Here is a 26,083-nt window from a genome sequence, read left to right as displayed (position 1 = left end):
AAGACATTTAATTTCAGTGTCTAGTAGGGTAAGACCGGGTTCTGGGGACTGTTCTAGGGCTCTTGCTAGTTCATTGATGTAGATATTGAATAGTGTTGGGCTTAAGCTACAGCCCTGTCTCACGCCACGACTCTGGGGGGAGAAATCTGTGTCAAAAGCTTTTCTGAAGTCAACAAAGCATGAAAAGATTTTTCTTTTATTTTGTTTGGTTTCTTTGTCAATTAGGGTGTGTAGAGTGTGTGTATATGGTCTGATGTGCGGTATTTTGGTTGGAAGCCGATTTGACATTTACTCAGGACATTTCTGTCCTTAAAGATAATGAAGGGGTCTGCTGTTTAGGATGTTACAGAAAGTTTACCTAAGCTGCTGTTTACACATTCCATGATAGATATTAGGGTCGAATTTGTCTCCGCTTTTATGAATTGGTGTGATGATGCCTTGGTTCCAGGTGTTGGGAAATACACCTGCACTAAGGATGATATTAAACAGTTTAAGAATGGCCAGTTTGAATTTTTGGTCTGTGCATTTACTCATTTTATTTAGAGTGCCATCGATACCACATGCTTTTTGGGATTTAAGTGTTTGTATATTATCGCACAGTTCAGCTAGTGTAATGGGATAATCTAGGGTGTTCTGATACTCCTTAATGGTTGACTCTAGAACACAGTCTATTGTATAGTGAGTTTTGTTCATGGTTTGAGCAAGGCACCGAACCCCCAACTGCTCCCCGGGCGCCGCAGCATAAATGGCTGCCCACTGCTCCGGGTGTGTGTTCATGGTGTGTTGTGTGTGCACTTGTGTGTGGGACTTTGGATGGGTTAAATGCAGAGCTTTGGATGGGTTAATGGCTGTATGTCAAGTCACTTTCACTTTTTATTGTCACTTTCACTTTAACAGACTAAAGGCTGTAATTAAAGCAAAAGGTGCTTTTTTCCATTTTTTTTTCTGACATGTTGATGTCAGGGGTGTTCTTTTCTAAATGTCAAATTTTACTTTGTAATTAAGTCAATATGAAATCAAAGTTTTCTTTTTGAAAAATGTTTCACTTTAATTTATGTAAGATTATGAAAGTAGAATGCATTACCAATGGCTCTTCAGATTGAAAATGTTCCCTGCTTTAAGCAACATTTTAAATTTCATATTTGATCTAATACAGGTACACGTTACTGTGTATTTTCTGGAAGTGGTTGTTTGTTTGGAAAATAACTTCACTTTTCACATGTCACACAGTAAAATTATTATTTTTTAATTACATACAAATATAAATAGCCAAATGTACATTCGAATGTTTTAGATTGCGCACAATGCCTTAATTTATAGTGGTATAAGTATGGTGGCTTAGATCAGATGGCACGCTCCCTCTTTCTAATAATCACCATCCTGAGACAAACTCATAATAATACACACTATTAAAATCATCTGTCATCATCACAGGTACCATTTTACAATAATAATCACTGTGGAAGGAATAAAAAACACGATTACTTTCATAGACAAATACTGCATGGACGTTCAGAAAAGATTTTTTTGACCTTATAGAAAAAAATACCTGACTGTGTTGAACAAAACAAAATTACTGAGCTAGCTGGAATACATAATCAGCAATTTGTTTGGTCTAACACATGTAGAACCACGATCTACAGAGTCATAGCAATGAAATATACTGATAGCTGAAGTTTTGCCTATTACAACTGTGTAAAACAACATAGATGGAATATGGTTCTGTTTTATAAATAGACCTCAAAATAACAAAATTCACTTCTACATCTGCTCTGAGATTAGAACAGCAAGTACTTGAAATTCAAAGCAGTCAAAACTCCAAAATGACTGAAAAATGTTGATCAGATTGGAACATTCCAATACTGATGACATAGACAGAGATATTTAAAAATTCCATTATATTAAAAAGAAAAAACAAACAAATAGAGAACAATACATATACCCAGTACTGAACCAAATACAGCACAGAAATCTGAATTGAATCTTTTGTACAAAAAAAAAAAAAAAAAAAAAAACTGTTTGAATGGTTTTGTATAACAATGTACAATCATGCTTACTCATGGATTAAGTGTTTGTAGTATCCAGTGAGTATGTGGATGGTTTGTATGTATATATGTCCACTGCTTCCTCTGCTTTTTACCACACCACCTATTAAATACAATCTCTTGGTAATAGCATGTATAATCTCCTCTTAAAGATTAACAGAATTTGCTGAATAAAGTCCATCTTCAGAATACACCATTTTGAATAGGAGCAGAATTACTTGCCTTTAAGTACAATATGTCTGCTCTTCTTTCCCGTTTAGAAGGTGCTGACAAAACGCTTTGTCCACATACGTGTTGCAGTGCTTTTTTCAAATGTGTGAATCCAGTTTCAGTCCAAACACAAGTGCACCTGATACATGGTATCATTTTAGATGGTGTTCAGTCCCTCCCAGACACTAGGGGGTGCTGTGAAGTTTTTGGAGCAGTTTATCCTCTTGCAGTTGGAAGGGAACGATGACTGACATCTCCGCAATGAAGCGCTCACATGCCTGTCGGCTCACCTGCTTGCAAAATCGCAGGTCAATGTGGCAGATGCTTCCACAGCGTTTGAAGTAGCTCAGTGACTGATCGGTGACCCTGTTACACACTAAAGAGAACATTACGAAAGAAGAGATCAGTAAGCAGTGAGGGGGAATTAACGGTTTTAACAGGTCTAATGTTAGTTTTTTATTGGTCGAATCTAGACTTTTTTTACAGAAATGTAGGTCTCTCTCTGAACCTGCCCACAATTACACTGACTTAAAAACCAAATGATGTAACCTGCTCACATTGGACAGCTTCTCTGATTAAAATGAGAGCAATTTTTTGTGTCAGTCTAGACAGACTGAGTTCTTGTTTTGGAAACTTTAAGTGGTGATGACATTTTCCTGCCCACAAGCCCCTGATGTATCTGATTTGAGACCAGAAGGTTTAATGGGCCAGTAGGGAGTCGATTTTCTTTGGTAGAAACTACAGGGCAAGATTGGGCACTGGCTGGGTATTGATTTTGCTTCGGCACCAGCACTGTGTTGGTGAAAAAGGGATATTAACTTAAAATCATTTGTTGTAGTATTACAAATGGCATTTTTGACCAGATTTTAAAACTGTGCAATTACCAGAAAGGTTGACATCGGTTAAGGAGTCTCTGGTGGTGGTCCCTGCAGCAGTCAGCAGGTTTACTGACTGGTCATTGATATGGTTGCAGTAGCTCAAGTCCAGATGGGAGAGTAGAGGCATATTTTTAATGATGAGTCGCAGAGAGCTGTCTGTAATGTCCAAACCAGCCAGGCGCAGGTCAGTAACATTCCGTAGTTTGCTGCGTGTGTCCATCTGACCTGTTAGAGAAAACCCAAGTAAAGAATACACCATATGAATAAGTATCTATCTTGTATTAATTCAGTTCTGAGTTCAGTGACGTGGAACTTGGATGTGTGCATATCGATCTGGAGTATTGTTTATTACCTGGTCTATTGTCAGTAGGAAGGGACAGCAGGTCCCTCATCTGGGGGTCTTTGAGCCCCTCCACCCACTGCAGGTCTAGAGTACGTAACAGGGGACAGCTGGACGTGCAGAGAGCTGAAACAGCCACCCATGAACAGCCTGACAGAAGAAGTACCCTCAGTCCTGCAACCATACACATAGTTTAGATGTGTGCTTAGAAACACCTACACAGATTCAGATGATGTGGATCCACATACTTGCTCACATGAACACTAACCTGGTAATCGGTTAATAAGCCAGCTTAATTGCTTTTTGGAGATATTGGTCCAGCTCAGGTCCAGAGTGATGGGCTGTCTGCGAATTATCCCGCTGAGCATCAGTGGGGTGATGGACTTACAACGCTTCAAATTGATATGAGTCCATAATCTCTTGTCACAGCACCTAAACACAAGATATTAAAAGAAACCCACAATTCCACATCTGTTTTAGTGAACCAACAATAAAACTTCATTGTAATAATCACATATAGGCCCTGTCCCAAAATGGCACTTCAAGTCTCTTGGCTATTGTTTGTGCATGTCCATTAAATCTGTTGGGTAAGTGTGTACAATCTTGCTGCTGGAGGAACAAATACCTGCAGAGTTTAGCTCTAGTCTGCTCCAACACAACTGCCTGGAAGTTTTAAGTAGTCCTCAAATCCTTCATTAGCTGGTTGAGGTGTGTTTAAAGGTAAAATGTGGTCCTTTAATAGGACTGGACACCCCTGCGGTAGGGTGTCCTATTTGTCATTTCATGGTTGAAATGGGATTTCACAACAGTCTATAAGCACAGTATTTTCCAATCCTGTTCACATTTTGGATGTCTACCTTATTTGACCCATCCATTTTAGGTCTTAGGGTCCCTATTACTGGGATGATGAGCTGTGTTTAATTAGGAAGAGTTTGAAAATGTGCACAGTTGGTGTGCCTCCAGGAACAGGGTTGGGAAACACTGTACTATTCCAATGGGTTTCAACCCTGTTCCTGGAGTACCCCCAACACTGCACATTTTGAATGTCTCCTTTTTCTCACACACTCATTTCAGGTCTTGGAGAAGTGGTGTCCAATCCTGGTCCTGGAGGGCCACTGTCCTGCAGAGTTTAGCTCCTACCCCAATTAAACACACTTGAACCAGCTAATCAAAGTGTTACTAGGCATACTAGAAACTTCCAGGCAGGTGTGTTGAGGCACGTTAGAGCTAAACTCTGCAGGACACCGGCCCTCAAGGACCAAGTTTGGACACCCCTGTCTTGGAGATTCTACTAATGGGCTGATGTGTTTGATTAAGGATACATGCAAAATGTGCAGTGTTGGGAGGGCTCCAGGAACAAAGTGTAAACCAGGGGTGCAGAACTCAATTCCTGGAGGGCCGCAGCTGAGTAGAGTTTAGTTCCAAACTTGCTCCAACAAATACCATGTTGTTTTCAAATAAGCTTGAAGGACCTGATCAGCTGCATCAGGTGTGTATAATTAGAGTTGAGGCTAAACTCTGCACGACTGTGGCCCTCCAGGACCTGAGTTCTGTAACCCTGGTGTAAACTAATTTAAATGGACCACAAGGATTGAGGGTGGCATCTGGGACAGGGTCACAGATGAGAAGTCTCAAGTTTGAAATGTGAACAGATAAACTAGTTTTCGGTCTTTCTTACCAGCGATTCCATGTTCGGCACACTCGCATACACACACAGAGTTCACGATGGCTCAAGTGACTGAAAATAGCCAACCATGCTTCTCTGGGAGCGATGTGATTACGGCCATCAGCTAGTGGTAGCCTATCAGGTGGGGGGCAGATTGGAGGTGGCCGGATCACATGGCGCTCCATCTGAACACACTTGGGAGGGGAACGTGCAGGAATTGGTCTGACTGTAGGCGAACTGCGGTTCAAACCAAGCGGGGTAATCTGAGGTGGGTAGAAGTGCCGCAGCTCCCAAGATGTCCCATTCATCTCTCTTGCTCGTAAGTGTGGCCGCTCCCCTCCTCCCTCTCCACCTCCTCCTCTTTCTACTCCTCCACCTCCTCCTCCATTCCCTGCAGTCCCGTTCCGTAAACCTCTCTTTGGTTCCTCATTTTCGCTGTCCTCTGGTTCACTCTTGAGTGGCTGCTGGTTCTCATTGGCCAGTGAATGCTCTGTGCGACGGATCTCCATGTTGAGCTGCTTGCTGAGTTCTGTGCTGAGCTGGCGGTTAGGGGGCTTGCGCCGGTGTCGCTTCGCCCGAGCACGTGGTGCCTTCTCTTGCGTCTCACTACCTTCGCTGCTCGGCCCTGCTCTTGGGGAGCTGCACTGTGATGCGTCACTCTCAAGTGATAAGGATATGTTCTTCAGTGCAAGGCTACTATCCCTGCCTCGTCTGCCATTATTTTCCTCCTCATCTTCCTCATCATCTTCCTCCTTTTCTTCTTCTTGGTCTTCCTCTTTCCGTAGGGAGTTGAACTCCTTTAGGGATCTGAAAGGTGGATCTCTCTCCTCCCTCCTCTCTTCCTCTTGCTCTTCCACTTTTCTCACTGTGCTGTAGTCTTTCTTAAATGAACGACGAGGCAGTTCTCGCTTCTCTTGCCTCTCTTCTTCCTCATCAGAGTTGTCTTCCTCCTCTTCTGTTTTCATGTGAGAAAGTTTGGGAATCAAAGCCTCTTCGGGCCTCCAGGATTTCTTCGGCTAAAAAGATGTCAAAGTTATTGAATGAAAAAGCTACAGCAGATTTATTTATACAAATAATGAATGTCTGTGTAAATATTACCTTCTTTTTAGCACTAGCCTCCTCTTCCTCATCATCATCATCAAATAACTTCCTCTTCTTCCTCAAGAAGTTGGGCACTTCAGATCGTGGTCTTGGCAGGCCACTGGGGCTCAAGAGTGGGGGAAGACGGGAGGGTAGGTCTTCACTCTTAAGTCTGGGAGTTTCCTCCCTCTCACTCTTCCTTTTGATGGATGAAGCACCTGTGGATGTCTGGTCCCCTTCCTCTCTTCCGTCACGTCCTGCTTTCTGCTCCCTCAACAGGGAGCCTGGCAGGTTGGACGCGTACTTAAAGCCTGGGCCCCGTTTTTGCGCAGGCCAAAGAGTGGCAAGAAAATACAAAAGACATCTTTATACCTTATGAATGTTATGCATTGTTCACTAAGCATGGATTGGTATGGATTGATATACTTCCTATTTATGACATGTTTCATATTTAACTGTTAAATATTTTAGGGTTTTGTATTAAGGAAAATAGTTTGACTGCCTGTCAGTTACTGAACTAAATTAAAATGATCACAACACATGTCTATTTGCATTTTTTTTGCATCTAGATCTGGTTTGACAGTTTCCTTATGGCCTTATTACTCTAAATGAGAAACACAGGTACCTTAATGCTTTTTTTACAACACAAGTTCAAAAAGTAAAATAAATTTATCAAAAATTACAGAAAAAATTATATATATCACTGCTTAACTGTACACCACAGTTCTCCATTTGATAATAAGGACTTTAGTGAACACATCTTTATTGTCTCCACTACTTTCTTAAATAGTATCTCTGTTCAAATGCAAATGTTTGTTGAATGCTATCAAACCATTCTACCACTGTTCCCCAAATACTCACTTTTCCAGTTTTCCCAGCGTAATTGCATTTTGGACATTCCCAGCAGTTAGGAAGCTCATCATTTACTACCCCAGCGGCATCCTTCACCTATATAGGCAAGAGACCAGAATTAGAGCTGAAGAGAGATCGTTTATGAAAACACTCTAGCTAAGTATCTGAATACACTACACCACCACACACTAAAGAGGAACTAAAGGGTGTTAAAACTGTCAGAGCCACCCACAAACATGCACTTCAGCCCAATCACTTCCTCCTCCTGTGCTCACACAAAACAAAAGAGAGTGCAGTATACACTGCTTTGCATTTACTTTAAAAATATATTCTTATGTTAATGGTTAAAATGGGTTAAGTCAGTCTGACCTTGAGGCAGTTTGGGTGGACAATCTCGTTGCAGATGGAGCACTCCATGAGCATGGCGTTAAATTTTTCATCTTCATCATCAAGTGTGTCTTCTTTACCGGCTTCACCGCACACCACACATACTGCTGTATGTGGTAACACGGGCTGTGGAACCACATGCCGACAATTTAATGTCCAGAATATCAAGAGTTTGGAAAATGTGTGGTTACAAAATACACATATAATAAAATATAATAAAAACACATATTTGGGTAAACACTTTTTAGAGGAATACTCCACCCCAAAATTAAAATTTTGTCATTAAATCACTTACCCCCATGTTGTTCCAAACCCGTAAAAGCTTTGTTCGCCTTCGGGACACAATTTAAGATATTTTGGATGAAAACAGTGAGGCTTGAGACTGTCCCATAGACTGCCAAGTAAAATACACTATCAAGGTCAAGAAAAGTATGAAAAGCATCATCAGAATAGTTCATCTGTCATTAGTGGTTCAACTGTAACGTTATGAAGCGATGACAATACTTTTTGTACACGAAGAAAACAAAAATAATGATTTTATTCAACAATTTATTGTCTCTCCCCAGATCATGGTAGCTCCATTTTGGCAAATCAGATCTGTACGCAGACAGTGTACGCTCTTCTGTGTCAGCCGGGCCACAAAGATACGTTTTCTACGTATATTTACGCTTTGATTTGAAAGAAAACAGCGCATCGGCGCAGCGCGGCTGACACAGAAGAGCATACACTGCCTGCGTACGCTCTGATTTGCCAAAATGGCACTAACGTGATGTGGAGAGAGACAGGGGAGAGGAATTGTTGAATAAAGTCATTATTTTTATTTTATTCGCATACAAAAAGTATTCTCGTCGCTTCATAATGTTACGGTTGAACCACTGATGGCAGATGGACTATTCTGACGATGCTTTTCATACTTTTCTGGACCTTGACAGTGTGTTTTACTTGGCAGTCTATGGGACAGTCTCAAGCCTCCCTGTTTTCATCCAAAATATCTTACATTGTGTTCAGAAGACGAAGAAAGCTTCTGCGGGTTTGGAACGACATGGGGGTAAGTGATTAATGACAAAATTTTAATTTTGGGGTGGGGTATCCCTTTAAGGTGTTTGTTAAAAATATATGGACCATTCATCTGAATTACAACCTTTACTTGTACAATTTGATCATATATTATGAATCTCAGTTGGATAAATGTCTGTACTGATACATTTCCATCAACTACATCTACATGGAATTCTGCCAGTTCCTCATACGTTTGATCAGGTTCTATGAAGTAAGTGAAGGTGAATTCTGGAGGAATTCCAATTACTTAATTTCAATGAAATTTAGGTAAACAGCCCTTGAGTACTGGCTAAAGTGAATTCCTCACAAAGACTGCTCCTACATTTTATTCTGATTTAAAATCACTGGATTTTATAGTCTATAATTGGGTGTCTCCCATGTAAAAATTATGTGATTTTATGTATTAGCTGTGTGATATTTAGTTCATGAATCATCTCAGAGTCTGTTGGAATTGAGTTTCTTACCGCTATACATTGTCTCATAATGCAAGACTGTTTCATTCGACCAGGTCCTCCAAACTTCTTCATGTCCTTACAGAAGTGACACTCTCCACATTCTGTTCGCACACATGCCTCGCATTTTCGACATCGTGTGCGTCTACGGCGAGCTCCAGAGGAGGTTCGATTGGATGGCAGCTTGACCGCTGTTGCAGTGGATGAAGAAGTGGTCGCTGCAGGAGTTGTTGCTGTTGATGCAGCCATTTTGGTCTTGGGTCTATTGGGTAGCCGTTGCTAATGGGGGGGGGGGGGGGGAATTAAGAATGGAAATTAAATAATATAATAATAGATTACAGACACGTAGAACACATTGCTGCCCATAAAAGATTAAAATATGGTCCAGCTCCAGTCAAAAGCCTAATATGAGGCTTAAAACAGGAGAATCTCCAACATGCTTTTAAAATTAAAATCAGACAATTTTGATGATTCTTTGATTTACTGTTTTACATCTAACTAGGCATCTGGGAATAGAAGTGAAATGCTAATTTTATTTTATTTTGTCAGTATTTTGGTTCAGATTTTTGTTACAAGTGGTCTCTGTATTAGATTTGATGGCAAACATCTAATTTTGCTGTATTTGTGGATGCTAATAAGCTAAACCTGCTGTTAGTTTAATGTTTCCATTAAAACTGGCATGTAAAATGCATACTTGTAGCCCACATGGTCTTTTTTTAGCATTTGCTTGACAGAAAAAAATGGCACAAGCACCTGGTTAACATATGATTAGATCAGTGGTAAAAAATTAAGTGTTGAGTATCATAGGTGCTTTTCTGTAATGACGTTATTCTGTACATTATAAAGCTCTCCATGGTTCAAAGCTCTTACCAGCCCCTCTTATTGTCTGTTTAGCCACCCACAATCCCTGTATAAATCTACTGCTTGATTCATGCACTATGCTTCAAAACAATCTATGCTCATATCCTTTATTCTTCCACCCTTGAGATTTACAACATTTGACTGCTATTGTTCATTATCACTTCTAACTCATCTGTGCACCTCTCCTGCTTTGCTTATGCAGCTCAGCTGTTGGAATATAACCCATTTAAGAACCTCATTATGCCGCTCTGTTATTTGGATCATTGTGATTGCTCTCTAATGTAGTAATAGCAGCGGAAATAGTGGATTCCAGCAAATTTGTTCTGGTTACACACGGGATCATGTTAGCAATACTTTGGAAGTTTAATAAATGTTAAAAATAAAGGCTGCTTGCAATTAGAAAGTAAAGTTCAGGGCTCTAATCTAGTATTACTACATAAACTGATGCAATATCTACTGTATAAAATAAAAATGTAATTCCAGTTCTTTATTACATCAGCTTGCATTTTTCTTTCACACTGTACGGTGAAGCAAAAATGTAACCTTGTGTATCATAATGTCTTATATTAGCATCAATGTAATTGTTATAATCAACACCCTTTACAGAAGAATCCTATCTTGCCTTCCAGCTCAGATAAAGAATACATTACAACCCATGCACAAAACTGCAGTGCAGTACTGGAAGTCTGTCCTTCTGCAATGTAACCATGGCAACACAGCAGTTCTTGCTGACTGGTGGATTGAAGAAATACTTCTATTCAACATTTAATTGGTTTAGAAGGGGGAAGTGGCTGACGATTGGGTTTAACGTCAGATTCTTTTTAATGATTTCGTTTCCCGTTGGATTTCATCTGAGATAGTTCCTCTGAGGGAATAAAAGGTAGCACTGTAATACTGAAATATACTCAAGATCAGTGGTGTTATATTTATCTTGATGGGATGTTTTAGACATTGAGATCAAATACTGTCGTAGAGCTATTCTTGCCCTTGCAAAATCCTGTTATCTTTCATACATCACTTACAACAAAACAACTAGAACACAACCATTCCCCAGCACTATGTTTCATCATAACAGATTCAGGGGGCTGCAGAGAAGTGCAGAATGCTGACTGTATAGAGCACAGCAGTGTTTTGTGCTTTGGAGTGATGCATCACAGCTGTGACCTCTATTCCCACTGTCCGAGTGTGGAACCCAATATGAGAGATAGTTGTTTCAAAAAGAATGCTGCATCACAGCCAGGATTCATCAGCTGTCCAAAGGCTACACATGTGAGGAACTAAGATGTAACCTCCACCTCAAATAAATGACTGTTTGGACCGATGAAGCTGATCCTAGATCAGACCTTTTGAACACAGTACAACACCAGCTCATTCAGAAGTTCTCCATTTACTCTTCCATTATACACTGTGCCATCAATAAACATTAAGTGTATGAGATCTAGCTACAGACACCTATGAGTCCAGCAAAACAGATAAACAAAGAAACAGTGCAGGCTGTACTTTCTGAGGAGGCTCATTCCTTTTAATGTCTTCTGCAGGTTGCCTGTAATGTTCAAACAAATCAATAATTTGCTACAGGGCCATGAAAAATCATTACATCCCGATGTTCTACAAACTGCATCTAGAAACATCACGTTACATCAGCCAGGTTTCTCATTCCTATCAGCATGCAATAACACCTAGAAACACGTTTTTCCAGACTAGTCCACACATATTCTCTTTTCTGAAAAATCCACATGATCCACATCATCTGTTGCGGTTGCATTGAAGCCCTGCTCATGAGTTTGGAAAAAATAATTACACTGTTATTTCCATTCAAGTGATTTTAGCCTTAATAAAATGGACATGCTGGGCAATTTCATGTTCCTTTGTCGACTGTCCACTTCCTGACAAAGACAGGAATCCTTTTAGCGTTAATGCAGCAAAATGAAAAGCAAAGATGCACTTTAGGTGTAAATGATGCTTTACATGTATATTTTATCATTCCTGTGCTACCATTTGCCATGGGAAATTAAGTTTGGTCGCACAAACCTGTCTTTTCATGTGTTTTCTGCCATGCTTTACCATTATTCTTCAGTCACAGTACTCAAAATGAATACAAACTAGTTTGTACCATCTTATAATACAACTTAAAATGCTCAATACTACAGTTGTTTATTGACAATTTCAAAGCAAACTGATGTGCAGTTAAATCATAAACACAATTCTGACATGACTTGAATGCATTACACACAAACGTGAATGATGATCCTAAAACACTCATTCATGTTGTAGACAGGATCATCCACACGTCATGTCATGTACAGAACATTAGAAGCATAATTCCAATCTGTGTGAACATGTTTGCAAATGGTCATGGGTGAGTATTTATGTCTTATTTGTGGCACTTTATCATGCCCACGCAATGACACAAGTCAAAGGCCAATGAGTCATAAGGTTTCATTGCAACAAGTGATGTAGAAGAATTAACCACCGCCTCTGCACAATAGTGATGACCTTTAGAGATAAATTTTAGGTGCTCTGTGAAACAAATATTAGGAGATGAAAGCATTATTAAATTTAATGCATTTACACACATTGCACAAAGCTTTATGTTGCACAAAGCTGTTCATTTCAGTAGGAGTCCATGCATTCAGCAATTCTGGGTTTTCAGATTTCCACACGCAGGTTTTGCAGCGGGTTCAAGTTGGTCATGTGAATTTACCACGTTGACCAACAGTAAGCTGCTTGGTTTGAAAGAGACTTCTGTGTGAGTGCTTCAAACATTGCTACGCTATTGGCATTACAACTGAATTTGATCTGGAATTTCACGTTTTTTGCCCTGCTTGGATCTTGCAAAGGGTGCAAGTTGGTCACAGAAAATTTTGCAGAAATTCTGCTGAAGTCTAAAGAGTCTTACCAAACATACCTTTTGACTTAACTACCCAAGATGAGAGCACCCGGGCCCTCCTATTGTCATCCCCCCCCACCACACACACACACACACACACACACACACACACACACACACACACACACACACTTTGCTTCACCCCTCCCCCAGTCTTTAACATAGAAACTGTTTTAAAGATGCGGGATCCAGTTATTTCACAACAGGGATTAAGAGAACTGAAATGCATGCATTATTTGTGTTGTTAGTAAGCACATGTGGCTTACTTGGTTCAGTGACATCCACATCCTGTATATGTGTATGCTACCTCACACCAATATGCAGTGCGCACAAAACAACCTTTCTTAGTAAACTGAAGAATTTCCAAAGCCTGCATATGCATAAGGGTATGCTCCCTTAGAAAATAAAATCCTACACCTAACCTACCAATGTTCTTAGTTATTTTTGAACCTTTCAAATGGATGCAAAAAAACAAAGTAGAAAACTGAAATAGTAATTTAGTGTAAAACATAGGCCTACTGCAATAATATTTTGTTTACAACTTTCGAAAAGTCATTTTTACAGTGTAGTGTAAATTTTGTCCTCACAAAAAAACAAGCATGTAGTTCTATTTCTTAAAAAACAGTTTAAGCAGCAGTTCATCTTAGGAAGGAAACTTAAAGGCAACACATGTCCAGTCATGCTGTTGCTTTGAGGAACTTCAGTCCTCTTACACAGTTTTTACTCTTTAACAACCCTGTACATGTGTGAAAGTCAGAGTACATCACACCCCAAAAAGTCTAGCTACTACATTTTACATCTTACTAGTTACTACATTTTAGTTCTCCCAACAAAACAAAGACGACAAACCAGTATAAACACATCCAAACACAAAGGTAAAGCAACGGAAACATGTTTTTTTTATTTAAACAAGCCTTTGTGAAAGAGGCATACATTACTCAAACCAATCACAACTGATAGCTAAAGCTCAATAGAGACAAACAATAAGAGCCACTCTTCGGTTGTATTAGTTTTTCCCTTCCTTTCACATGGAAACCTCTCCGGTCTTATACTATTTCAATAAATCAAAAACCAGGTACTATTTCAGAAAGAGAAAGAGAAGAAAGATGGTGAGGAAGGTGAAGAAAGCAGAAGAAACGGAGAAAACACATGCCTTGTTTGAGAGCCATGGTGCTACGAGGAAGGGAACCTGAGAAGACGGCTAATTGTTTGTGTGGTGTGTATGAGGAGAGAGAGAGTGTGTACTGACCGGTTCGGCTGTATCCGAGTCGTAATCCTCATCGTCGGCACTCAGTGACATGGCCATGGCTGCCTGATCTCAAAGCCAGCCAGACAAACAGAACATAGACATGATTACAACCCCCCTAATCACAGTCGCCCTCTGTCTCCTCACACGATTTCCTTTTTCTATTCCTCTTCCTCTAACCTTCCCCAATGTCTCGCTCCGGTTTCTCTCCCTCTCTTTTCCTGGCTTGGACAGGCAGCTGCACAGGCACACACCAGCCTGCTATCTCATGCATATGCACCAAAAAAGAAGACGGGGGAGAGGGGGGCCTCAGCTCAGCCAATCACAGAACACATGGCGTCCAGTTCCAGTTACAAGAGCACACATTGTACTGTGGGTCTGGGTGGGAGATAGAGGGGTGGGGGGTGGGGGGGGGGCACTACTGCACACAAAAGGACTACTGACATTACCGTGTGAGAGCAAGGTCTCGCTCTGCAAGTGATTCGGAGGGTCTGATGTTGCCTTCCTCTTACAAATACAGGAAGTTACCGGTTGATCTGGGTTTGATTGTTTTAGTCTAATGTGTTGCTGTGTTGTTTTCTGCAAGCATCAGTGCATGAAATGCTCATACAGTAGTGCTAGTCAAACAAGTTGGGGTGCTCATTTGAATGACAATGGTCAGATGTGTCACATTTAGGTGCCTTTATTATTTTTTTTTAGGAGCTCTCACGTGAGTCAGACATAAGGAATCGGGCTTTGATCAGCATTTATTTTACTAATGTGACCCATTCTGCTGAATGGCAGATTTGGACATCCACATTTGGGAAGTTGTTTGAACTAAAATACATCAGTTAAGGTTTAACAATGTTAAGATTAAAATCAAAAGGCTGAAATCTCCAGAACAACCTGTCGAACCACTTGCATCAATTTAGAAAAGAAAAATAAAAAGACAGAAAAAGCACAAGATGCCATACAGATACTAATGTTAAAATAAAATGAAACTAAGGTTTTGAGTGCAAAGTAGTGCTATTTAGTATAACTGAGATACTACTGCAGTTTTTATTAACATCTTGAACTTTTTTGAATTTTAGTTAAAGTTTTAGTAATTTTGTAGTGTATTTGTCATTTTATTTATTTTTCCTGTCTATATAGTTATTGAAGCGTTAGTTTTCGTTATACTCAAGTTCAACTAAATAAGAAACAGAAATGCTGACTTTGCACTTAACTGAAAATATTTAATTTATACTTTATATTTAATTTATTTCAGTTAATGTTTATTTTACAAGTAACAAAAATATTTTATTATGGTTTTAGTTTTAATTACCTATAAAACACTGTTTTGTTTTCAGCTTGAATATATGAATCATTTAAAAATACATACAGTTAATTCTATTTTCATGCCAACTTAAATTTTGTAATTATAATTACAATATTTATTGGCCAAAACTATGCTTACGTATTTTGTATGCTACATTTTTTTGCAGTTTCATGAAATGTTATATTTTGTAATTTCTTTGAAGTCTCATAATTTATTTTTTGCTTTTTTCAAAGCCACCACTTTGTAGGTTAAGTGCCTATAAAGAAAACAACCTTATTTATTTACTGTGCTAACTAACCCAGTCTCCAGCTTATCTACCCTGCACTGTCATGATTATCAATATCTTTTAAGGAAATGAACCTGTCAAATGAAAATAATCTCTAAAATTTACCATAGTTTTACTATAGTAACACTAACTACTGTAACTATGAACTATGAACTGATTCATGTTAACAATTAATGCAACTTGAGCTCAATCATTTTATAAGGCCTACAATTACGGAAATGTAGTTATACAATCTGTATTTGTATAGGCTGCTATTTTTATTAACAAATGGCCTAGTTTGTAGAAACTACAGTTACATTGATTTAAGCATTGTAATAGGGGTCCATTCATGGTTAACCTGTGGTTATATGGCCTTACTACAAATACCACAGTATTGGTTATGATGTAAAACCTATAGTAAATTTTAAAAACAGTTATAATTAGATATAAAACCTCATCTCAGTTTCTTAAACACGCGAGCGTCCATCTATATTTGGCTGTGTGCCACCTAATCAGTTGTACAGCACATATGGGCAAATAAAAAACACCAAATTTGATGTAGAGAGATTACCTTATTCATTCATCATACAGATTCCTAACGCCAGTTCACATTCCGCGCCTGTTAAAACAAAACAAGACAGTCTTTGGGGCGGAAATTAAAATGAATTTAGACTTTTGGTGGGTTTCATCGAGCAAATAAACTCTTTTGGGTCGAGAATTAAGCTTGCAAATGAGACTGGATGTAGGGTATACAATATATATTAACTGCACACACACAAAACAATTCCAGGACATGCCTGTTCAAATCGAGCCCGCGTGAGGGAAAAAAATTGTTGAGGACTACAAATCCCACTAAGCGTCATCTGCGCAGTGACCGTTAGCGGTGTGCATTGTGGGTAGCTCGACTTGTAGTTTCTGATGGATCAGTCAGATTGTAGTGCCGACCGAGTAAGTTTGAGGTTACCGGTAGTCATTTTACAATCTGAGTATGTCACATCGGGTTAAAGGGCTTCAGCGAACATACGAAGGGTAATCAAGAAGATACAAAGGCGATCTCGGATTAAACCATTACGTTTCATACTTTTTGAACTTACATCAAATCACGTGCAATGACTTCGAACGAGCACTCGCTTCAAGCTTTGTCCTGGAGAAAACTTTACTTGAGTCGAGCTAAACTTAAAGCGACAAGCAGAACCTCTGCTCTGCTCTCCGGCTTTGCTATGGTGAGTTAATGAAGTAATTACTTAACACTTTGTATTCAAAGGAGAAACGTATATTGCTCGAAAGCCTGGCAAGTTTTCGGAGTTAGAGCCTTGTAACGTGACGCATGACATGCCAGTCGCTTTGATGTGCCATCGACACCTGCCATGGATCTGAGGCTTAGAAACTTCAGCCTTTTACACTAACCTTGTATTTAAGTACTTCTTCGACATAATTCTCAAAAGTGTTAGTTGGTGCCCAGTGGTGGGCTTTTTGATTCAGCAGAGTGACTCGAATCTTTTGAATCCGTTCACTGAAAAGATTCATTCGTACCCTTTCAACGGTTCGATCCGTGGTCTTTTCTGCAGGTAACGTTGCTCGCCAGTAGAGGGCGACAAGAGTGTCTTTTTGTGTCTTATTGAATAATTCACTCAGTAGATTCAATTTTAGTTTCAATGGAGCTTCAAAGGGCTCTACACAATCCCAGCCGAGGAATAAGGGTCTTATCTAGCGAAACGCTCTGTCGTGTTCTTTAAAAAAAAAATACAATTGCATATACTTTTTAACCAGAATTGCACATCTTGCACTAGCTCCGTGATGCGCACGCATTACGTAGTCATACTGGAAAGGTCACATGCGGCCCTTTGCAGCTGCAATGAAACTGCAGTTTGGTCCCCATTGAAGTCCATTATATGGAGAAAAATCCTGGAATGTTTTCTTCAAAAACCTTAATTTCTATTCACCTGAAAAAAGAAAGACATCTTGGATGACATGGGATGAGTAAATTACCAGGAATTTTTTATTCTGGAAGTGGACTTATTCTTTAATAACTATTTCTCAGAGTTCATTCAGTTCGTTCACAAAATAGTCATCTCTTTCAGAACGGCACCAAATCTCCTGCAAAACAGCGACTGCCGACTGGTTCGGTGAAGGACGGCGTATTCGTTCAACAGGCTTAACCAATGAAATGTTCCTTCACGACAAGGACTCAAATCCTATTGGTTTATGCTGTAGTCTGTCTTTGAGGGCAAGAACGCAGTCGGTTCAAGCGCCTTCAGTAAATGAAAAGCTTGAGCCAGTGCGAGGAAGTAAACAAGAATGAATTGTTCACTCACAAGAGTCGTTAGCACGGATACGGTTACGATTGAAACTCCTAAATCAAATTGTGTAAATACCAATTAGTTTAAATATTATTACTTCAGTAAAATAACTATTGCATTACTGCAGAAATTGTTATTACAGTGAAACAGTGAGGTCTATAATTTAATAGGGAACTTGTATTGACCACCGCTAATATTAAGAAAAAAATTAAAAGCATTTTACAATGTTGAGAGGAGGTCTTGTGTTATGAATTATAGTTGTATAAATAAAAAAATAAAAATGGACTTGATTTGACACATCATTAAAAGAAATTGACATTTGGGGTTTACATGCAGATGCAGATAGTCCCTGACTGCATTTGAGTTTTTCTCATAAAATAATAATAATAGGACGTCATGTTATGCATCCTGTTCATATTGTAGGGATGATGTTTGATCGAACACACAGCCTTTGGTTTACGTAGATATGAGAAGCATTGTTTCCATCCCTGTAAAAGGTCATAAGCCTATTTGTTTTTGTTCTCGTAACTAGTTTCGACTAACCTGAGAACCAGAAAGGTGTTATAAGTTTCCGGAAATTTGTGTAAGCGACTGGAAAATTGCGTAGTGGGTGATAATTGTGCGTGAGGTTAGTCTCTGAGCAATAAGTGTATCACACGAACTGAGCTAAATATGAGTGGCATGAGGAAACTGTTTTTCATAAACAGCTCTCTCTTAGGGATCCGTGTGAATTAGAGATAATTACACATTTCAGTTGTAGTTTTCTTCCTTTGGTTGTACTGACTGTACAAGAGTAGGGCACTTCTTTTGTAACCTACCATTGACTTCCAAACTCTTCTCGTATCTGTGGCACCATGTAACATGTGGGCTGCTTTCAGGCCTCATTAAACAGAGGACATGTGATCTGTGGTGTTTTCAAAAGCATGAGAAAAACAATTTGACTGCCACACTGTAAAAAATTATTTTCTTAATCAAAATGTTTGTCTTGTCTTTCAATAAAAGATTTGAAGATTATCAATAAAATAAGACCAGTGAAATTTCATATTTAAGTACATAATTAAAACTTCACGATATTGAGACTTATTCTTTGCAGAGAATATAGATTCTTTTTATTTTTTGCTGCTTTATCAATTTAGGTAATTGCAGTGAGCTAATGCAACACGTTTTGTCACAATTTCATTGCATACAATTAATTTAAATGTATAAAATGGAAGTTTATTTAATCCATTTTCTTTGGGATTATAGAATTTTAATCCGTCACATCTAAATCCATATTCAGACAGACACATTGATTGGATGCAAGCATAAATGTTTTAACCGAACAACATCTATCCATGTAGAAGGGTTATTATAGTTAAATAAAACCATAAAAAAACATATCATACTTGTTTTATTTCTGCTGGTCTGCCAGGGCAATATTTCTTATGATTTTAATGTACAAAAATAACAAAACTAAAACAACGATAAAAATGGGTAAAAACTGCATGGACGTATTTAAAACAAAAAGTAATACAAAAGACAAAAACACAAAATTACTAAAATTTTAGTAAAAATTCTAATAGAAAATGTTAATATAAAAACTAATTAAAATATTAATAAAAACTATACTAGTGTCTAAATTATACTAAAATAACTCTGCCATGTAGCTTAATTTAATTATCTACTTATTTCTTGCTGTATGCCAAAACTCTTAATAGCCAAAGATTGGTTTAAATTTGAATGTTTAAATGATTGAGGTGAACTGATTTCCTTTTCTCAGTCTTATTTTACCAGTGAATGTGCTTTCAGGTGGCGATGGTGGAGGTCCAGCTGGAGAATGATCACGATTACCCTCCTGGCTTACTGATTGCTTTCAGTGTCTGCACAACAGTTCTGGTGGCCGTCCATCTCTTTGCCTTGATGATCAGCACATGTATCCTGCCCAACCTGGAGGCCGTGAGCAACGTCCACAACCTCAACTCCATAAAGGAATCTCCACACGAGCGCATGCACCGCCACATCGAGCTGGCCTGGGCCTTCTCCACCGTCATCGGCACCCTCCTCTTTCTTGCAGAAGTGGTTCTCCTGTGCTGGGTGAAGTTCCTCCCTCTGAAGAATAATTCTGCCTCGAAAGCGAATGGAACTGAATCTCAAGGGATAAGCCCGGGGGAAGCTGCAGCGATCGCCTCTACCTCCATCATGGTGCCCTTTGGCTTGGTGTTCATTGTTTTCGCTGTGCATTTCTACCGTTCGCTGGTCAGCCACAAAACAGAGCGGCAGCACCAGGAGTTGGAGGTTCTGGCCAAAATCACACAGATGCAAAACCAACTGGATCACAGGGGAGATGGGTCCAACCTGTCCTCTTCAGCACACTTTGCCTAGTGGACGCACTTAGATGAGGCCTTATTCTCAGACCAAACAACATATGGACTGTTGTCCTGAATAGACACTAGAGGATGGGAATCAGGGATCTAATCCTCTGTTTGTTTGCACACACATAAGAGAAAAAAATGCAGTTGAAATGGTTTCTCAAATAAGAAAAAATGTGGGATGAGACTTTGGGAATTGATTGGATGGTTGTCTCAAGTGAGTGACAGGTTGCCCCACGCTTGCCCCAGTAAACACATCATCAAAAAAAGAGATAGAGTGTTGTTTTTAAGAGGGAGGGGAAGATATTTTGAGGAACGATTATGAGGCGAGGGCACATGAATTTTAGAAAAATAACAATTAAAAATATTTTATAATAAATGCTGCAGTATTCCATCAAAAATTGAGATTTGATATAAAATAAGGATTTAAAGGAAAAAATATGAATGATTGGCATCAGTGAATTTATTCAGTTTAAGGTTAAAATAACATTAAAGCATAACATTAATGTTAAAATTAAAATAACATTAAAAAATAAACAGTTTTGATCCCCTCCCTTCTCTGCTGCTGTCTTGCTCAAGTTTTAATTTTGATTTCAGCATTTTGGATGTTTCCAGCTTAGAAAATGTTTATAGCTGCAGGATTCAGAGGCAAAATAATAAAGATTTTACATCTTAATTTAGTAGTTGATTGAATATTGACACCAACATGCTTGCAGGAGCTGTTTGGTTGTTCTAGTTCAGTATCTACATGTACTGTTAGGCCAAATTATTACACCCAAAATGCATAGTTAGAATGATTTTCACTATTATGATCTAGGTTGTTCTAGTTCAGTATCTACATGTACTGTTAGGCCAAATTATTACACCCAAAATGAGTCTAAGTCTCAATGTTGTTAGAATGATTTTCACTATTATGATAATAATAAATGTTTTTCTAGTTTGTGAAATTTTATTTAAAAAGCAGCATGAAAATGTCATTAAAAATAACAATTGTTATAACAGTTTGTAGTTTTCCTAAAACCCACATTTAAAAAAAATGGATTTTTTGTAAAGGATATTTTGTGATTTAGCTCAAATGTATAATATAAATATTGTATATTTTCTTTTTTGTTCAGCATGTTTTGATTGTGTGAAGACAAACCATGGACTTATTTTTAAAATAGATATTTTAAGAATTTTTTTGTTGTGAGGATGTTGTTTTATTATGGTGTTATTTTTTTTTTAATATTGTATTGTTTTATGAGTAGTATGTTTTTTTGTTGTTTTTTTGAACAACTGTAAAGTTATAATTAAATAAAAGATGAGCAGTCATTTTTAGACTGTTTGGAAGATATTTTAATGTTTCAGATTATTCAGGCCACCTCTCATTGTGTGTGTGTGTGTATACATCTTATATCCTCTGATATCACAACAGTTGCTAATTGACTTGTGAAGTTGTTTGATGGTACATCATTGAAAAGTCAATTTTTGTCCTTGTGAAAAGAAGGTACTATCCACAATTTCTAAAACTAGATACATTTTACTGGTACTGTTTTACAGAGAATTTTGTTTCTGTGCCATTTCATGGGAAATTGTTTTATGGTAAAAATTTTGTTTCTGTGCCATTTCATGGGAAAGTACATAAATGTTACCCTGTGATTTTGTTTATTTGTTATTTATATTTCTTGATTTTCTTGAGTTGGGAGGTGATGCTTTATTTTATGGTACTTTTTTATATGTCAAATAGAAAATGTGCATTTGCCTAATAAAAAGTGTAAGTGAAAAAAGTGCTGACTGTTTGTTGAGTAAGAACAGTTTTAAGGAGTAAGCAGAGTAGAATTTTTTAATTGTTCCAAACATTAAAAAGAAAATAATTTCAAATGCCCTTTTGAATCTTGTCTCTAATTAGATGCACTCTTGATGGGACAAACAGAGCATCTGTGGTACACAGTCGTGTTTTTGCTGTCAGTAGATCCTTATATTTATCAAGTCAGACTACTAGCCCACTATAAGACAAGAAAAAAAAATGCAAAACGTCCAAAAAAGTTTAATGGAGGATTTGACTTTCTGAGTTCCATGCGCCCCCTTGAGGAGGACAACTGAACATGTAATGATATAAACTCTTCTGTCCATCGTACAATAATAATAGTATGTGAATACAATTTATTTATTTATTTTTTAAATGCAGTGAGACAATGCCGTGATTACCCTTACTGAAACTATGATAAAATAAATAAATAAATAAAAAGGATATTGGAAACGTATTCAGGAAGACAAAACATATTTTCTATTTTAAATTTGGATGCATCATTTGTCATCTGCAGGGCAGGAAGAAATGAATGCAAGAAATACGAGTGTAAATCTGTCCAGGGTTGTTATCGTTAACTAAAACTAAAAAGTGTTCAAGGTGAAACATAAAAGTCTTCTTGACTCATTATAAAAGAGACTACTACGACTTGTAATACATTGCTTTCATCAGCAGATGGCAGTGATGATCAGGTTCATAAAGAGCAAGACCTCCAGACCTCAGTATCTTGTGTATTTGATGTACAGCTGATTAGAAAAGCTGGAAAATATACCTCAAGAAACTTCACCTCTGTATCTATTAATATGTTTTGTGGATAATAATGAACAGTATTCGTTTCAGACAGTCTTGTGTTGCTATCTTATTGTATGTGACATAAAGTGTGTAGCTTATTCTTTGGCTCCTGACTGATTCTCTGGGTCCTTCTGCTGGAGGTGCAGGTGAGCCTGAGTTCATGACTGCTTCATTGTGTTTGCTCGGTTGCATATAGACCCTGAAATGATGATCAGTGATGTCTCTGTTAACTTAAGCGTGACTATGTTGGTATGCTGCTTTGCTTCTCAAGATATTCAGAGGGTCATCTCTCTCTCTCTCTCTCTCTCTCTCTCTCTCTCTGACTCTCTCTCTCTCGCTCTGTTTCTACTCACTTCCTGTCACTCTATAGCTTTGATGGGGTGCCATGTATCTCTCACACTGGAGGTCTTTTCATTGGGAGCACCTGTCAGGAGGAAGTGGGGAATGGCGGTTTGTTGTCACAGGCAGGGAATTCACAGCTATGGCCAGATGAGGCAGAAGTGTGTGTCTATTTGTGTGTGTGAAGGGAAAGAGATGTCTGCTAGTGCTAGGTGACAGATGAAGAAAGAGAGGTGAGAAGTAGAGGGTAAAAGACTGCAAAATAACTCAAGTCAGTTTGGACGCAGTTTTGTGTGTTGGCGGGTTTTGACTGAGTTTAACCAGATCAAACACACACACACACACACACATGTTTATTTAAATGGGAACATTCCATAGAGGGGTTTTCAAACTGGGGTCCGTGGACCTCCAGGGGCTGCAAATGAGTGCTAGGGGGTCCAGAAAAAGTTTAGAGGAAAACAATTTAAAAAAAAAAAAATAAATAAGGAATAAGATTAAACTACCTCACGTTCCAAATAAATGGATAATTTAAATAAAAAAATTAAAATAATAATAATAATTAAATTAATTTAAATAAATAAATAATACATCTAAGAGTATAGAGTAACATAATGATGTACCATAATATAAACGAAATATTTTCAAAATAGTCATTTAATCATGATTGTATAAGTGGGGTCTTTATTATAGCTGCTGTTTAAATTTTAGTATGGGGGTCCCTCACACCAGGATCATATTTGAGGGTCTGTGACATCTAAAGATTAAAAATCCCTGCCATAGACTTATATTGTTTTTATATATATATATATTTATATATTTTTTTTTTTTCTTATATATATGTTTTTATTTATATATTTATTTATTTTTTTGATTTAACTCACATCTTGGTACAAATTCATCCCCGAAATATGTAATGTGTTAATTAGGGCTGTAAATCTTTTATTCTTTTTCTTTTGCATTAAATGTTTTGTGTAATTCTGTTCTTTGCACTTTTGGAGATTTTGCCCAGATAAACTGATCAAATAATTAGATGGTGCATGGTCAGTGTTAAAAAATTAAAAGTTTAAATAATTAACTTAAAATTAGATGTGAAAAATAAAAATATTGATTCTTGATATGTAAATACCTATACAGTTTTATGAGAAAAAAATTGCAATACAATGAAATATACACCCATACTGTTTTTCTACACTGTTAAAAATAAAGTTTCTTTATTGGTTTCTAATATGGTTCCATGAAGAACCTTTAATTCAATCTTTAATTCAACTAATGGTTCTTTATAGTGGAAAAGGCTCTTAAGGATGATAAAAAATGGTTCTTTTAACAATGCTTTTTGGGGAACCCAGAATGGTTCTGCTGATGCATCTGTGTACCTTTAAAATGTTTATTTTTTAAAGTGTTTAATAAAGGTGTTGACCCAATTTTTGTTAGCAAGCAAAAGGAGACGAGAGCAATGCAATAACACAAATTTTGTCTGTTTGAGCACCTGTAGGTGAGTGTGTGTTGGAGTGTGCAAGGCCGGATCTGGATGCAGAGACGACTCATCCTTCCTCCTGGAGCTACAAAGGGGCCGTTTAGGTGCTCGTGAGAGGATGGCATTGTGCGTGCCGCCCATCCCTGGCTGCCCGTTAGAGAGCTAAATGATTCTGCTCTCACTGCCAGTCCAGCTGGGCACTCATACAGACACACTCATATAAACACACGACATCCTCCCGCCAAAATCACCACCGGATGCAGCCACATCTCCCCCCAGTGAAAGACAGACAGACTGGGGTTTATGCACCTTACGTTAAATCTTTCATAATATTGTTTCATAATAACTATTAACACTTTGTGCAGATTTGTTTACTTTTCATTGTGGTATGAAAGTGTTGCAACTGCAGTAGTGCTGCATGTGCATTTCTTGCACATTTACCTCAGCTGGTCAAATCCTGACCCAGTTGTAGCATCCTGAGGAAACAGCATGTTTAATCCATTAAGAAGCACAATGTGAGAGGAAGACCTGCCTGTTCTCAGGGCAGTCCGAGACTCTCCCCTCCTGGTGTTATTACAAACACAGAGACACGTATGCACACACACAGCCCAACAGCATCATACTGATGTCATCAAGCTGATGTGTTTTTATATTGTGTATTTTTTTTTTTTTGTGCACAAAAAAGTTACATATTCCAAATCAATTACAAATAAGTCTGTAATAATTTTGCCAGCACTTCAAAAGAGCCCAAACCACAGAGGTGAGTAAAGAGGAGATGAGAGAAAAGTGGGTAAAATGTTTCACAAGAGTTTCAAGGTATAAACAGAGAAGTTATTTAAAAAATGTTGTACTGTATATACACTCCTTCTCTGATGCATTATGATTTAAAAAACTCCCTTTTAACTTATCAGTGTTTCCTCAACAGGTTTAACCTTATTGGAAGATAATCTGTGCATAAATTTAGCCTCCATAACATCCCGTTATGGAACTGAAGATATGTGTTATTTAGGAATAAATCTTAATATTATATATATATAAAAAAGGGACAATTATGGGATTTTTTTTTTGTTCAAAATTTAAGTTTAATGATAGAATTGTAAATTTACATTTATGGTTATTACCTAAATTTTACGAATTTGTCCCAATTAAAAAAAAAAAAAAAAAAAAAAAAATATTTGTAAAAATTAAAAAAAAAAAAATTTGTATGTATTTTTGATGTTTGTTTTTTTTTTATTTATGCTTAAATTAATAAAGATAAATGAAATATATATATATTATATATATATATATATATATATATATATATATATATATATATATATATATTCCTTTTCTTTCCTCTATGTATGTCTGTATATGTATTTACATATTTATTGTTTCTCATTTTTTTTTATTTTTTATGACGCGTGTCTGTTTTCTAAGATATTTTCATTATTGTACCCGGCCACTGAAATTTCCATTGTTCAATAAAGTTCTTGAATTAAAATATATATATATATTGCAATATTACAAAAAT

At 37.7% G+C, this 26,083-nt stretch overlaps 2 protein-coding genes across 4 annotated transcripts; one reads left to right on the top strand and one right to left on the bottom strand.

Moving 5' to 3' along the window:
* Positions 1 to 1,225: 1,225 nt before the first annotated feature.
* kdm2ba (lysine (K)-specific demethylase 2Ba) lies at positions 1,226 to 16,275 on the bottom strand. 3 transcript variants are annotated; one of them, XM_042762601.1, is made up of 11 exons: positions 16,100 to 16,272; positions 13,970 to 14,227; positions 8,982 to 9,248; positions 7,441 to 7,584; positions 7,081 to 7,167; positions 6,238 to 6,546; positions 5,152 to 6,155; positions 3,742 to 3,905; positions 3,486 to 3,647; positions 3,140 to 3,358; positions 1,226 to 2,631 (listed from the first exon to the last, which is right to left on the bottom strand). In XM_042762601.1, the coding sequence occupies exons 2-11, from the start codon at positions 14,024 to 14,026 to the stop codon at positions 2,441 to 2,443; spliced, it is 2,604 nt and encodes an 867-aa protein (XP_042618535.1). In that variant the 5' UTR covers positions 14,027 to 14,227; positions 16,100 to 16,272; the 3' UTR covers positions 1,226 to 2,440. The 3 variants fall into 3 exon arrangements, with proteins under 3 accessions (XP_042618535.1, XP_042618536.1, XP_042618537.1); XM_042762602.1 differs by lacking the exon at positions 13,970 to 14,227 and having other exon boundaries at positions 16,100 to 16,275; XM_042762603.1 differs by lacking the exons at positions 8,982 to 9,248; positions 13,970 to 14,227; positions 16,100 to 16,272 and having other exon boundaries at positions 6,238 to 6,553.
* A 123-nt stretch (positions 16,276 to 16,398) lies between these two features.
* Positions 16,399 to 20,983, top strand: orai1a (ORAI calcium release-activated calcium modulator 1a). The gene is made up of 2 exons (XM_019109025.2): positions 16,399 to 16,751; positions 19,617 to 20,983. Exons 1-2 carry the CDS (start codon positions 16,638 to 16,640, stop codon positions 20,187 to 20,189), a joined length of 687 nt encoding a protein of 228 aa, XP_018964570.1. The 5' UTR covers positions 16,399 to 16,637; the 3' UTR covers positions 20,190 to 20,983.
* The last annotated feature ends 5,100 nt before the right edge of the window (positions 20,984 to 26,083 follow it).

This window comes from Cyprinus carpio, chromosome A8, assembly GCF_018340385.1.
Source record: "Cyprinus carpio isolate SPL01 chromosome A8, ASM1834038v1, whole genome shotgun sequence".
NCBI classification, from domain to species: Eukaryota; Metazoa; Chordata; class Actinopteri; order Cypriniformes; family Cyprinidae; genus Cyprinus; species Cyprinus carpio.
This window is presented reverse-complemented; position numbering and strand designations above follow the sequence as displayed.

What these genes read in the sequence shown, in the direction of transcription:
- orai1a (XM_019109025.2), top strand. Translation starts at nt 16,638, where the DNA reads ATGACTTCGAACGAGCACTCGCTTCAAGCTTTGTCCTGGAGAAAACTT. An exon ending in TGCTCTCCGGCTTTGCTATG is followed by an intron (nt 16,752 to 19,616) that starts GTGAGTTAATGA and finishes ATGTGCTTTCAG; the next exon opens with GTGGCGATGGTGGAGGTCCA.
- kdm2ba (XM_042762601.1), bottom strand. Translation starts at nt 14,026, where the DNA reads ATGGCCATGTCACTGAGTGCCGACGATGAGGATTACGACTCGGATACA. An exon ending in TGCCGAACATGGAATCGCTG is followed by an intron (nt 3,906 to 5,151) that starts GTAAGAAAGACC and finishes TCTTGTGTTTAG; the next exon opens with GTGCTGTGACAAGAGATTAT. An exon ending in AACCGATGTCAACCTTTCTG is followed by an intron (nt 2,632 to 3,139) that starts GTAATTGCACAG and finishes TGTTCTCTTTAG; the next exon opens with TGTGTAACAGGGTCACCGAT.